At 39.8% G+C, this 15660-nt stretch overlaps 1 protein-coding gene across 7 annotated transcripts in view; it reads right to left on the reverse strand.

Annotated features, from left to right (window-relative positions):
- The window catches only part of LOC121371482 (kidney mitochondrial carrier protein 1-like), a 76151-nt gene that overhangs the window by 13245 nt on the left and 47246 nt on the right, over nucleotides 1-15660 (reverse strand). For all 7 annotated transcript variants that reach the window (XM_041497412.1, XM_041497421.1, XM_041497427.1 and 4 more), the window contains 3 exons: nucleotides 15175-15322; nucleotides 12344-12438; nucleotides 4949-5034 (listed from right to left, as the gene is read on the reverse strand). In XM_041497412.1, coding sequence (XP_041353346.1) covers nucleotides 4949-5034; nucleotides 12344-12438; nucleotides 15175-15322 — 329 coding nt within the window. The remainder of the gene's footprint in view (nucleotides 1-4948; nucleotides 5035-12343; nucleotides 12439-15174; nucleotides 15323-15660) is intronic.

The following is a 15660-nucleotide window of genomic DNA, read 5'->3' on the forward strand; positions in this document are numbered from 1 at the left end:
GACAAGGGATCCACGTCCCTCTCAGTGGCCCAACGAACCCAAGCGTGCCAGTGACACTGGCAGACCCTCTCCGTAGACTGGCGCTTCGAAGAGGAGACAAGCTCAGCAACCCATTTAGAAAGCCTCGGTTTCGGAGGGAAACCCCGACAACCGCCATGCGTGAAGTCGGAAAACCTCCAGCTTCGGATGCCACTCTGTCCGACACAGTCTCTGACTGAGCAGATCGGGTATCAATGGCAACCGCACTGGCTCCTGCACTAAAAGTGACAGGAGCGGAGGAAACCAGGCTTGAGCTGCCCAACTCGGGGCTACGAGCGTGACACGACGAGGTTGCTGTCTGATCTTTGCTAGAACCTTGCCAAGCAGAACCGGAGGGGGAAAGGCGTAAAAATCCAGTCCCATCCAGTCCATGCTCAACGCATTGTACTCCAGTGCCAGTGGGTCTGGTACCGGCGATACAAACACTGTTCAGGCGAGTGGCAAACATATCGAGTTGAGGACTCCCCCACAACTGAAGAACTCGATAAGCCACCGTCCGGTGCAACATCCACTCCGTCTGAACAGGGGAACGACGACTCAAAGCGTCTGCCAAGACGTTCACGGGCGAAGGAATGTGTTTGGCCGATAACACCACTCCCCAATCATCACACCATTCCAGAATCTCCTAGCCGCAAGACTCAATGACAGGGATTTGGTGCCTCCCCACCGATTGAGGTACGCAACAACCGACATGTTATCCGACCTCAACAAAATTCGACAATGTCGAATAACAGTCCTGAAATGGAGACAAGCACGATGCACTGCTTCCATCTCCAACAGGTTGATGTGACGACTCCTCTCTGAAGGAGTCCACACCCCTAACAGATGTTGATCCAAAAGGTGTGCACCGAACCCCTCGAGGGAAGCATCGGTAAACAGGACCAACTCTGGAGAAAATGGGTGTAAAGCAACGGCCTGGAACATACACTTGTCCACTAGACACTCTTGGATCGGAAGAATGAACCAAGGCCCCAACTGTATCACCAAATCCCAGCTGAGACTATCCCACACTCGGGACAAATGCCATTGAAGCGGTCTCTTGAACCGTCTGAACCGCACATTCAGCGCCGCCAGCGATTCGAGATGGCCTATCACAACACATGGAGCGTGCGCACCGACACACTTTGCTTCACCAGAAGACGTTGCGCCAACGTCATGAAATTGTGAAATCGTAAATCCGTCGGAAGAACGGACCCCTCCACAAAGTTGAAAACCATCCCGAGATAAGTGAAAACCTGCGTTGGCACTAATTCCGACTTGACCCAATTGGGAATAAACCCCAATCGGAGAATCATGTCGATCACGAACTCCACGCCCACGAGACATGCCGTCTGTGACGCCGCCGGAATTAACCAATCGTCCAAGTAATTGTGCATCCGTATACCCAACAGATGTACACGCCCCACCACTGCCTTTACTACCCGAGTAAAGACGTGAGGGCTTGTGGCCAATCCGAACGGCAGAACTTGAAACTCGCAAGCTCTGCCATCGTAGAGGAACCGCAAGTACTTCCAAAAATCCCAATGGATTGGAACATGCAGGTAAGCGTCCTTCAAATCGATGGACGCCGCCCATTCCCCCACCTGAAGCAAAGCGCGAACAGACTGAACCGTCTCCATCTTCATTGATGGAATAACGACGTAAGAATTCAGCAGCTTCAGGTTTAGAATTGGTCGCCACTCGCCATTCTTCTTCTGGGCGAAGAACAGATGGGAATAAAATCCAGGAGTGCCCAAATCTACCTGCTGGATGGCTTTCTTGTTGAGAAACTCGACAACCATCTTCTCCACCAGTACTCGTTTGTTGACAGATGGTACTGCAGGTAACCGGGGGAGGACGTCAGTGGAGGGGGTGATGAAAACGGAATTCTGTATCCGTTGCGGACAACCGACAAAACCCATGGGTCCAGATCAGGCAGTTCGCACCAACTTTGAACAAAATGGCGCAATCTGCCCCCCACAGGAAGATCTGCTAACGGAACCTCCGTAAGCAGATGTCGATTGTCCACGCACCCTCATCCCGGCTGCTTCCCACCCTTGGGTGCCTTGCCTCGAGTGGAACCACGAAAACGTGCTGGCTTCCCCCGAAAACGTCCCTGTTTCGATGAACCACAGCATTACCCGACTGCACGCCTGAATCAGAACCACAGGGATCTGATAACTGTCAAGAAAAGTCAATTTCTTAACAGGTGGAGGCTTAAAAGTAGACGCCGCCTGGCGCTGTACGAGCAGTTCGGGACTGAGCGGCAGGGACGAATTTCGCCGCTTCTTGGTCCATGACCAAGTTAAAATTGGTCCCCAAAAGTAAGATTTCCCTTACTGAGCGACTACGAAAGTAGGTTTTAACCACACCCGTTGCTCTCAGTACCGCTAGGTAGTGATTCCGACGCAGAAGTAGACTGTTGGCAAAAACACGCCCAGCAAGCTGAGCAATGTGATGAGAGGCTTTAGAAGCCACCAACAAACAACCCTTAGCCATCGGCGGAAGACCCGTGACTGCTTTATCTAACCCAAATAGGAACATACCTAAATGGTTATTGACTTGAAAAAGAAGTTTAGATAACCTCTCCAAAGTCTCTAAATCCGTGAGTGGTACACTGACATTAGGAGATGGGTGGCAGTCTGCCTTCACCCTAGTGTAAACGACCGCTGGATGTGAAAGGAAGGAAGCTCCCAATGTCTTATACGAAGAAGTGGACAAAACCTTCGCCGCAGACAACAGTTTTCCGGTAGCTAACACTGCCGGAAACTCTTCCACCACCGCCCCCAAAATACGATCGCTACCCGCAATCAAAGCATCAATCTCCGCAAGAGATTCATGCACCTCGTGCGCCAACGGCAAGCCGAAATCCTGTGGCGGAGCGTCCGTCGCTAAATGCCGGTTTCCAAATGAAATACCCTTGTAAGACTGAACAGCCTCCTCCGACAGAATTGCATCCGCGCACACCAGTCGGACCTATTCCCGTACAAAACCAAGAACCGCCTGGTAATCATAATCGCCGTCTGGCGTACCATCGGCCAAATTGGGAATCTCGTCAAGCACCGAACCTGGTGCCGACCCTTCCCCTGAACCACACACTGATTCGGAGGGAAAATCCTCTTCCAAAGAAGAATTTTTTTCAAATGACGCGCCATGCGCTGACCATACCGGAAATGAAACTGCATTGGCAGGACGATGCGGACGAGCCGAATCTGCAAACTGGTCCAACCCCGGTCTCGCTGGAAACCCCGGCGGTGGAGGGTCTGGTGGAGGGTCTGGTGGAGGCGATTCTCCTAGCCAGGCCATGAAATTCTCAAAAAGAGAAACATAGTCCCCCCCAAGTCCGCCCCTGAGTGCGACCCGAAACCATCGGACCCTGAACGAAAGGTTCCACCCACGCAGTCGAGGGATAACGCCTGGAACCTCTACTCCGATCTGACAGGTCCGGATTGACCATCGGTGTAGACACAGGCGCACCCAAGAAAGCTGCAGTTTCCCTGATCCCTGCCGAAGCAGACAATGGGACTGGTGGTGTCGGTTGAACCGGACCGTCAGGAAATTCGTACACGTACGAATCCTGCGCCAAATTCTGAACCCAACGTACCACGTGTGGATTAGCCAACCCAGTTGACATAGCCACATGCGAACGATCTAAAAGTTGATGACACTGTACAGGCGCTCCGACAACAGAAGGGACGCCCACTGGCGTCGCACCAGAAACAACGCTACCCGGCTCCGTGACCGAGACAACATTGTGAGACTTCGCGATTTCGCCAAGTGGCTCGATCACCGAAGTAGCGCCAAAAGACACGTTGGCCGAAACGGCGCCCTCAGACGCCACAACCAACCCTGCACCAAATATCTGGTGAGACAAACGGCGCCGCAAAGCGGACTTCATCCTAGAGCTAATCAACCCCTCCACAGAAGGACCGATAACCCTGCCCCCATCAGCAAGATGGGAGTCGGAACTGAGAGACACAGTCGTTCCTGCCACAACTGCACTCCCTCTGACTGACGCCCCCGTTACAACCGTAACCGGCGCCGCCTCCACCGACTGAGGAAAAAGCAAATCCCCAGGTGGAACGGAGCCTGACCTGGAAGAAACCTTCTCTGCTTCAGCCTGGGGCAGTCGTTTAAGACAACCCCCCTCGGCACACACAACCAACCGGTTGGAGCCCGAGGAAGCCGTGTCAGACATAAACCCCCTGTGTAAATCACCCAAAAGACCTCGTATGACAGAGTAAAACAAAATGACAAATTAATAAACAATTTAACAATTTGACAAAATTTTTACTACAGAACTCGAACACGACTGCAATGGAGGACTGCAAAATCAAAAACGAAGATATACGGTTTACCCATGTGCGGGTGTAGGTTATAACATCTGGCAAGGGGAGATAATTCTGCAGTGGAGGTTATAACTCGGGGTCGTATAGCATTGTTGTTGTGCTAGTACAGTAAGTTGAATAAGACTATATTATAATAACGGTTTACCAATGCTAAAATGACACAGCATATGTGTGTGTGTGTGTGTCAGTGTGTGTTTGTGCATGCATGTGTGCGATGTAGTTTGCATCGAATATGTCTTTTGGGTGGATATATGTATGTTATGTTTGTGTATGTTGTAGTTTACTTCGAGTACATTGTTGGTTTTTTGTATGTATGTATGTTGGGTACATCTATTGGTTTTTATGAGTGTGCATATTATATTGCAGACTTGATCAATATTACGACATGTTTCTGTTGTGAAATCGAACCTTAGTGCATGGTCACACTGTGTAAAATTCATGAAAAACCATTTGTATGTACAATTCATATCTGCAATGAAAATAACTAACATATGCATTTATACACGCGACTTGATGCAAAATTTATTTGCAGCAGCTAATTTTGAGTAGAAGTGTTGTGGTTTTTGTATGTTTTGGCTTACTTTGAGTACATCTGTAGGATTGGCAAAAGCACTGGATACTATTCCTGCTGTTATTCCACAAGCAACATTCATGCCTAAGGTCTCATCTGAAACAAGAACAAAATAAATACACGGTATACATTTTCTTAAAAATTACATTTAACATAAAAAGAACTCGACAATTCTAAAAGAACGTCACATTTTATCTACAGAATACTTCACAAGTCATATAAAAATTAATTTCATGTCACAAAAATGAAATAAATACTTCAGCACATTTTAAACTATAGCTTTTTGAATTTGTCAATAAAATGTCCAGTGCTTTGTCGATGAAATATCAAGTTCTTTGTAGATGCGACTTGGAAGTTCTTTGTAGATGTCATATTAAGTTTCTTTTCACAGGAAATAAAAAGTCCTTTGAAGATGAGACAATGAATTTCATCTATAAACAACTCCAAAGAACTTCAGGTTTCATGTACAAAGAACATCATTTTGAAGACTGTTTTGACCGGCCTCGGTGGCGTCGTGGTAGGCCATCGGTCTACAGGCTGGTAGGTACTGGGTTCGGATCCCAGTCGAGGCATGGGATTTTAATCCAGATACCGACTCCAAACCCTGAGTGAGTGCTCCGCAAGGCTCAGTGGGTAGGTGTAAACCACTTGCACCGACCAGTGATCCATAACTGGTTCAAAAAAGGCCATGGTTTGTGCTATCCTGCCTGTGGGAAGCACAAATAAAAGATCCCTTGCTGCTAATCGGAAGAGTAGCCCATGTAGTGGCGACAGCAGGTTTTCTCTCAAAATCTGTGTGGTCCATATAACCGTAAATAAAATGTGTTGAGTGTGTCGTTAAATAAAAACATTTCTTTCTTTGAAGACTGCTATTGCCACAGAGCAGCACACACTCTTTGAAAGATGAGTCAAAGTACACTGGTTGGTATGGAAAATCATGCAATGCAATCACTAACAATGACATATGAGAGATCAAAAAGTATCTTTCAAAGTACTTTTAATTTCAACATTTTATACAAAACAAAACAAAGGCCTCTCAGAATTGACAATGGCGAACAATCAGAGACTTTCCAACAGGTGGCGCTCGTGCACTATACACCATTCCTTTTTCTAAATTTGTATTGTCGTAAAGCACCGATCGGTATATCCACTCTATTATTCCCGACCTAATTGTGAGCATGTATGTGACTAAAGCGTAGAACGGCTAAAAATTAAAATAAATAATAAAAATCTACAAAATTCCGCAGTTGGTAGTGAAAAATAAAATAATGGAAGAATAAAAAAGAACAAAATAATGTCCAGCTAAATCGTGGGTTTTCCCCAACCACGTAGGCCCCTACCTACCATTCTTACAACTTTCTATCATATATCCACCATGCCAAAACCATTAAATGTGTACATATTTGACTGATAATACTTGAGTGTTTGCAATAAAAAAAAACGGTAACAGCATTTAATAAAGTTTTAATTTGTAAAACGCCACGCTCCATTCTTCGCTGTTTACTTCCAGGTTCTATTCAATGTTATTTGTTTACCATAGTTTGACACCCAGTAGCCGATGTATTTTTCGGGCTAGGGTGTCATTAAACATTCATTCATTCATTTACTATTCAATGTTTGTTATCGCGATTTAATATGAAGATATACGTGTTTAAAACCACAAATTATTCGTTTGCAGAGTAGAGTAAATTCAACCAAATTTGTCAACAATTATTTTTAATAAATTATTTCAATGAAAAAACCCAAAAAAACCCCAAACCTAACCCAAACAAAATAAATAAAATAAATAAATATATAAATATATATATATATATATATATATATATATATATATTCAATGCAAAATAAAAAAAAATAAAAATGTTTATATGTATACCAAAGGTGGGGAAAAGCCCTTTTTTACGGGTCTGGGGCCGATTCTCGATCTCTGAGACCGAAATTATTTTTTAAAAACGTGTTTTGCCGGTCCCACTTCTGTCATTCTTGTTGGTCCGAAGCACCTGTCCATTTCTATTATTGGAACAAATTCCTATCCATCAATTGGATCGGCCTGCCCAGACATCGGTATCTTGTGCATTATTTAAAATAATAATAAATAAATAGTGGTCAAACTGACTGGTGTTTCAGACGTCTGTGATTCTAAAGTTTGCCACAAGTCGGACCTACAATAGTATCAATTCACTGCCACTAGGCTAGACATTTGTCAAAGCCACTGAGCTGGTCACGGGATTAAACAGACGTTAACAATAACACCATTCTTGGTGAGAAGGCTACCAAGGTAATTACACTCCAATTAAAACAAAGGACCCAGAGTTTGCAACTGGTCACAATCAACACTTGTCAACACCTGTGTACGGAGCTCTGTCGGGTCGAGTGTCCGAGTCCGAGGCAAGAGGCTTTTGTGAAATACAAACCGCTTAAAATAGCATATAAATATACTGAAATAATCTATAAATGCATTTACTGTTGACTGTTCAATGTAGTGTATCAAATAATTATAAAGAATTTTAAAATTAAAAAAAGGTTTCCACCTTTTTTGTTACAAGTGGGAGTGAGCTGGAATAGCTAAACCGGCTATCTCTAGAGCCAGTAGAGGTCAAATGTCATCCAATCGGGGACACCGTTATTAATTGTTTTGTCTAAACGTGTGCTAGCTCACGCTCCAACGGTGTTATTGTTTATTAATTTTCAGGATACAGGACTGAATACTCGTACTTTTTTATACATATATGGGAGTTAAAATGCGCAACTTTATTCTTTATTTATTCCATTATGTAAAATATATACAATTTGGTTTTTTCGCTGATGTGATCAAATATTTTGTTTTTTTTTCAAGTTTTGATGTTTATTGTTTCGCGTTCATGATTCAAAATAAAAATATACAAATGCCACTATAATTTTGTTTTTAAAACACTATTTGGCAAATATCACCTTTTAAATGATTTTATAATTTTATTTGTATTCCTTTCTTCTTTTCCCCCCCTCCCTCCGGTAGTGATGACATCACATGGGACCGATTGACAATTTTATTTTTCCCCACCCCTGATGTATACATGTAATTAATTTTTAAAAATCAATAACATACATATATAATTACAGAAATAAATATTAAATTTTCAAATGATGAAAAATAAATAGGAAATTTTAAATATTAAATATCAATCTAATTAAAATTAGCTCCACTATTACATGTGGATCTAACACCAGCCATATATAGTTTTTTTGTTCTTAATTTTTTTTTTTCACATGCAAGTAGAAATATAACAATGCTTTTTCATACACATTTACATGAAATTAGAAATGATAGTGGTATTGTTTTTCAATATTTATAATTTGTTAATGTAAATAATTTAATTGGTGTGTACAAAATGACATAATCTGATAGGAATTCTGATTTCACTGAGCCTGTTTTAACATAAATCTATTTGACTTACCGGTATCTAAATTTTATACTTTTCAGTACTTATATTAAGAAAAGTCCAATGTAAATAATCTTTATTCAAGGTTCATACACTTATTTACCAAGAAAATTCATGACATTCCATGATTTCCACTGATAATGAAATTAACAGCAATTGAAAACTGCTTTAGACATTATACTATTTTTCCTCTCCAAAGGCTGCAAGAGTAATAAATTATAAATTAAAGAAACAAAATACTGCTACATGTATTTTACAAATATGGATTTCTAAAACCAGATGTAGCAAGAAATAATTATGACTATATATAAAAGTACACTTATGGTTTACTAATAGTTTAAAGTGAATAAAGGTACAACACCAATTAACAGTAATTACATTAATTTCAAGAGATGCATTACATGCAGTATTCACACATGGCTTGTTTCATGTTCAATGTATGATGAGTTACTTGCTTAGCATGTACATGTATTTGATAAACTGTACATAAACAATACCTATCTGGTATTTATATTTTCAGTACAACAGTGTGGGTTTTTTCAATGCCATGCTAGAATTTATCACAATGTTGTCAACATACTACCCCAAAAAGTAAAAGTATTATAAACTGTTATAGGCTTAAACAGTCACTGGAGTATAAAATGTTGGGATTTTGCTACATTTGTCCAAAATAGTCCAGTTAGGCAATAATTAAAAAAAAAGACAAAGAATAAAAAGAGACCCCCCCCCCCCCCCCCCTCAAAAAAATTACCTCTAGATTATAATTTGGAAAGTATTTTGTTATGGTTAGTTTGTTTTTGGGTCAGCAGCAAAAACAGTTTGTCCTGTTATGCCTCAAGTATTTAATCAAATCTCACATTGCAAAACAAGCTCCGCAGTCTCTTTAGAATAACCAATAATGAAAAGAAATTAATATTTTTTTTTACATCTCAGCACATTTTAAATTTGGTGCTAAACATCGGTGTTTCAAAAAAACAGCCTTCATAATTTTGACCCATGGTTTTGACACTTGGCATAGATACTGACTCACCAAGAAGGTAAACCCATGGCCATCACACAGGCTACTCCTATTTCAGCATTTTCATTTTCATTGGAGTTATTTGTTTACACCACCATCACAGCATCCTTTGGTAGTGTTTTTGTCAGTAATTTCAGATATGCTTAGTATAAAAAGAAAATGCATCCTACATACATATTGTGAGAATCCGGGATTACGATATTGCCAGTAAATTATTTTCTATAAATTATTAAGCTATAATTCAAGTTCGTTTTGTTTTAGCGCCAACGTGCATCGTAGTCTATATTTGTTTACATTGAACAGCGCAATTCTATGCGCCGAGTCAATAAAACAAGGCCTTGTTTATCGTATAACATTTATACACTTAATCATTAGTGTTTATATTATCAGTAGTCACAGATAACTTACCTTGTCAAGTGTTATTAAGTTGTTGAATTGGCATTTTTATACAGCCGCAAATGTAAAAAGATCGAAGCCATGCTTTTGTACGAGATTCGTTCTGGATTTTTGAGAGTTACTTCCGGGTTTTTGTCAATGCTATTTTTGACGTCTGTCACACTGTGTGAGTTAGGTAAATATTAGTCATTTCAGATATTACTATTGTAACTTATATCTAATTCGGAATGGATATGGAACTTATATTTATTTGTGTATATATGCTTAATTGTATTTATTTCGTTCCCATTATAGCATAGTAATTAAGGTATAAAGGCCTGTAGGGCCTAATGACGTTAGCCAGTAGTAAATGACGCCATGGTTTTCTAACCCGCACTGCGGGATTTACAAATTCTGCAATGCAGGATTGTACCCCGCACTGCTGGATTTTACCCCGTTTTGCAGAATGCATACTCGCTCTGCGGAATGCATAATTCTGCAGTGCTGGATATTAACCAGTATTGCTGGATTTTGGCGGGGGTATAAATACGAATCCCGCAAGGATTTGTCAGTTTCGGTCAGTCGTTCGCCCCGATAGGTGGGTTGGGTTTATTAACATAACACTAAATTATACGGGTTTTACATATGTGTATGTTATTGGGATAACTTGTAGAGACCAAACTCACAACCTTAATGATTAGATAATTAATAAAGATTAAAGGGTATTATTTTCGGTATTTATTATTCATAGAATTTAGGGAGATAGACAGCACCCATTACACAGAAGAAGTGTATGCCCCGGGTGTTGTGGTTTTTATGTGGCAAAGTTTAAGGCATATTATATAGGGAGGGATTGAGTTAGAGAGATGCCCATGTAGTGGAAGTAGGTCTGTGTACCCAGACAAAGTATTTAAAGTGTATATTCTTGCTGATATTGATGTTCTTGGTCCAAAATTAAGTTTGTGTATATCATAACGTTGGAGACTTAGTATACTAGGAATAATTATTATTAAGCAACTTACCTGTTTCAGGTGAATAAGACTCAGTCTTTTAAAGTAATTTAAGAATTGTGGTATATTTCAAAGCCTGAAAGTAACTTAGCCATGTTTATTCAATTATTTATGTGAATTTTATTACTGAATGAATCAGTGAACATACAGTTCAACTGCGAATGTAATTTGAGGTTATTGTTAAATAAATATTGTTGAATTTTAATCTTGTTGGTGATCTTTTGCCTTCATAGTTAGTGGTTATGGCCATTTACAAGGACACCCTCTAATCCAGGGTCGTCACAATATTACAGCTTACAAAAGAGATACCCAACTAATAGGCCTCCTATAGATAGATTAACAAAGGAACCTTTTAACAAACAGCACACTATAAGTACCCCCACCCCATCCCCACTTTCAAATACACTCCGCTGGCCCTGTACATAAAAAAAAAAAAAAGTGTTGTTTCTAAAACATTTTTTTCTTTTAGTCTGTGAAATTATTGATTAAAAATAAATAAATAAAATAATAAAATAATCGACAACAAACATGATCAATGCCATGGGGGGTAGGACGAACTCACCTAAACCCTCCCCATCACCAAAAAGCAGTGAACAAAACACACAAATAAACAAATGTCCACATAGCATACATAAAAGGAAGAAAATATAATATTTCAACTAGATTTTATTCAAATAATATATAAATAATTAATTTTGTTTTAAATCCACACACCGAGAATGGATAGGTGTTTGACAATGACATACAAACGCCTCGTTTTTCAGCGATTCACTGTTTGTTTTGTTTTTTGTTGTTGTTGTATTTTGTCATATACTAGATCCGTTATGCAGTCCAGACATTCTTTGTGCAATGCATCATTGTTAGAAAAAATATGACCACATTTCCTGTTCATACAGAGGTGGACAAGTAATTTTATATGACCACTGGCTTCAAATCACACTACTGAACAGCTGTTTAAAGCGAGACTCTAGGGTGTATAGTGACGACGCGACCTCTAAGGGGGAGATAATTTCTGGGTGTTCGCCATTGGTGTAAACCATTTATGTGTTATGCAACAAACAAATCAACGTAACCCATTTCTTGCTTGCGTAACCAGACCGGCCTCGGGGGCACAGTGGTTAAGCCATCGGATTACAGGCTGGTAGGTACAGGGTTCGCAGCCCTGTACCGGCTCCAACCCAGAGCAAGTTCTTAAAGGCTCAATGGATAGGTGTAAGGCCACTACACCCTCTTCTCTCTCACTAACCACTAACCAACCTACAACTAACCCACTGTTCTGCACAGACAGCACAGATAGCAGAGGTGTATGCCCAGGACAGCATGCTTGAACCGTAACTGGATACAAGCACGACAATAAGTTGAATGAATGAATGCGTAACCAGTCACAACCTGTTGAACGATGTCCTAAATTTAATGCACGACCAAAAAAAGAAAGGGTTACGCAAAACTTAAATTGTGCAAGCAATACACGAACAAAACTCTTGTTCTCGCAATTTTCAGTCTTGAAACAGAAAAAACAACAACATACATACAACAACCAAAAAAACATGATTAAAACTTATTTTAAACTTATTTGTAATTACCATTTGGATCCGGCACGAATATCCTCTTTAATGAATGATACACGCCAATTTTGATTGTTCCATACGTGGCCTGCCGCAACACTGCAGGGGCTAATCTAAATGGAAATCATGAACGAAAATGACAGAACATGTCCCAGGTATTTTAAAATGACAGGACATGTCCCAGGTATTTTAAAATGTGAACAAATATTAGTTATATAAATAACTTCTGTTAATTTTGTCAAAATAAATCATGTAACAATCTATCTTTGAATATACAGTGAAACCAGTTTAAATCAGACCCTCAAAAACCTGGAATTCCCTTCAAACCAGACATTTCTAACAGGTTTTTTAAAAACATCATAAACAGAACAAAACCGGCCACACCTTAAAGGAAGGGACAGTTAAGGCATTTGGCCTGGTATGCATATTCAACGATATATAATGCACATTATTGCTTAATATCAACAAGTATAATCGTATAGTTAATTCATAAAATGGTTAAATGTGACGGCTATTATATATAACGGGCGCAGCCATTTTGTACCATATCAGTGAGTACGCCCTCTGGCAAGCTGGTGGTTACGTAATACTTAATGCGTAACATCAGGAATGAGCTTAATACTAGAGAAACACAATGTTCTGCAATAATACACATCCCAGTAAGCCAGCAATAAGTATATCCAGCACTATATATATTATTTTCCAATACAAAATAAAATACCATTGTCAAAGTGGCTACACAACAAGTCGAAATAATTAACAATGTTTTGTCCATGCATTAACCTATGTACTGAATTGATACACAGAGTGTTTTCTTAGTTAATTGGTCTATGCTGTTAGTTGCTTCTACCTATGATTCCTGATTGGGTGGTGTGTATTTGATTGGTAACCAGACAAGCCAATTAACTGACGCTGTCTAGACACAAAAATACATACCGGTATTGTGGAATATTACTTGTCGCCCCTAAAATGGTAATGGACATGGTTTATTACTGTAAATAGTTCTGTAAAACTATTGATTAAGTAGACTTTTCCATCTAAAACCACAGAACTGACCAATTACGTAGTCCCAAAGAAAAGAATATTATCACTTGGGTATCGTGGGTTGTCGTTTTTGCTCCAACTTAGCATATCAATAGGCCTAATAGTGTACATTTTTCCTTTGGATTATTTAACAGAGAAAAATACCATAACCCCATTTTGTTCCGTTAATGCACTTGAAATATATTTAGTTAAATAGTTTATTATATTATTACGTCATTTATGCTGTTTTACAAGTCAGGTTGATCAAAGAGAAGTGCCTTGTCGAAAATTACTGCTTTTGTTTACACTGTACATACAGGAGATGGTCAGGAGCTGACGTCACTTAGCCCCAAGCTATCCCACCAGACGTAACAAAAACGAAACAAAATGGCTGCCCCCAGTTAGCAGGAATAATCATGTTTTTTTATTAACTCTAAAATTACGCGTTTTTCATTTGCTAAAGTGTCAGTATGTGTTGGTGGTCTGGGTATGCATCTTTCCAACACATAAGGTTCGAGTTGACCCTACCTTTAAAACTTAAGACTTTTCACTTGGTCTGGTTGAGATGGGTTTCACTGTAATTACTTGGGATTGTGTATGGTCCATACATTTTAGCAATATCCATATGTAATGCTTGGATTATGTGTAACAAGATTTGTATACAATAAAATCTCTTAAAACCAGTTTCTCAGTAAACCGGAATACCCTCATAACAGGATGTTTTTCATGGCCCTTTTTTCTCTTCCTTATCCATGTTTTTAGAGCAAATTCCCACTCTTCAATATTTTGCAGGGAACATTTTGTTCAGTATCCCGTCGCGACTCGCTACGCAGGTATCAGAGATCGCTTCACATTCTATAACATTAAACAGTAGTTGCTAATCAATTATTAATTGACTAAAAATATCGCTAATCAATATTTTCCAAATTAAATGTTCCCCATTTTGAGGTGTCCAATTTTCCTCATATAAATATTTTAAAGAGTGCAATTTTCCTCCCATCTTAACTGATGAGGAGTGCAATTTCTCTCCATGTCAATATTTTCAGGAGTGCAATTTTCCCCTTATCAATATTTTGAGGACTGCAATTTTTCTCCCAACCTTACTGATGAGGAATGCAATTTCTCCCCATATCAATATTTCAATTTGATTGTAATTTTCCCCTCGTCAATATTTTCAGGAGAGCAATCTTTCCCCATATCAATATTTTGAGAAGTGCAATTTATTTTCCTCCTGTGTTTTTTCAGAAACGACAATGTGTCAATCTAATTAAAATTAGCTCCACTATTACATGTGGATCTAACAGCAGCCCGTTGGAGCTCATGTCCAGTTGACCTTTCATTCGACCAATCAAAACCGTACTTGCAAAATCATGCCAGTGATTTAAAACGAATTTGAAAACAATCGGGATTATGCTGAGGGTATACGAAATGATTTGGGTGAATTACAAAGTATGCCTGAAACTAATTTCAATATACAATTTTATATAAAATTAGTTTCAAGACGAAAAAGAACCCCGTGATGGTATAGCCATAAAATCTGTTTATACTAGTATACAATCCAGAGTTTATTACTGCACTTTTCCCCCCGTTTTTTCAAAGTTGAAATAGACCAACAAGTTCGCCTATTGCATAAATAGTCTCGCCCGATATTTTTAGAATTTGTATGCTCTCGAATAACGCTATAAAAGGCGAAGTGTAATTGGTCGATATTTAAATTGTTATTTATAGATGAAATGTCACCTGGACATGGGAGTCTACGAAATGCTGTTAGATCTACTGGTAGACCAGGTAGAGCTAATTTTAATCAGACTGGACAATGTGTATACCCCGAGTATAATGCTTGTACTCCTTCCTCTTTGAATATGGTCACCAGTGCATGGATCATTCCACGGTACTTCAGCTTCGTCAGCCGCGAATCTATTATCTGACCCTGAACCTGCAACCGAGTTTTCGTCAGGTCGATAGGAAACGTACCTGAAAGAAATAGAGCACACTGATTAATTAATCAATTTGAAGGAAGGAAATATTTTATTTAACGACGTACTCAACACATTTTATTGAAGGTATACGGTGTCAGATATATGGTTAAGGACCACACATATATTGAGACGAAACCCGCTGTTGCCACTTTATGGGCTACTCTTTTCGATTAGCAGCAAGGGATTTTTTATATGCACCATCCCACAGACAGGGTAGTACATACCACGGACTTTGATATACCAGTCGTGGTGCACTGGCTGGAACGAGAAATAGCCCAATGGGCCCACCGACTGGGATCGATCCCAGACCAACCGCGCATCGTGTGAGCGCTT

Source organism: Gigantopelta aegis, chromosome 1 (genome assembly GCF_016097555.1).
Source record: "Gigantopelta aegis isolate Gae_Host chromosome 1, Gae_host_genome, whole genome shotgun sequence".
Lineage (NCBI taxonomy): Eukaryota > Metazoa > Mollusca > Gastropoda > Neomphalida > Peltospiridae > Gigantopelta > Gigantopelta aegis.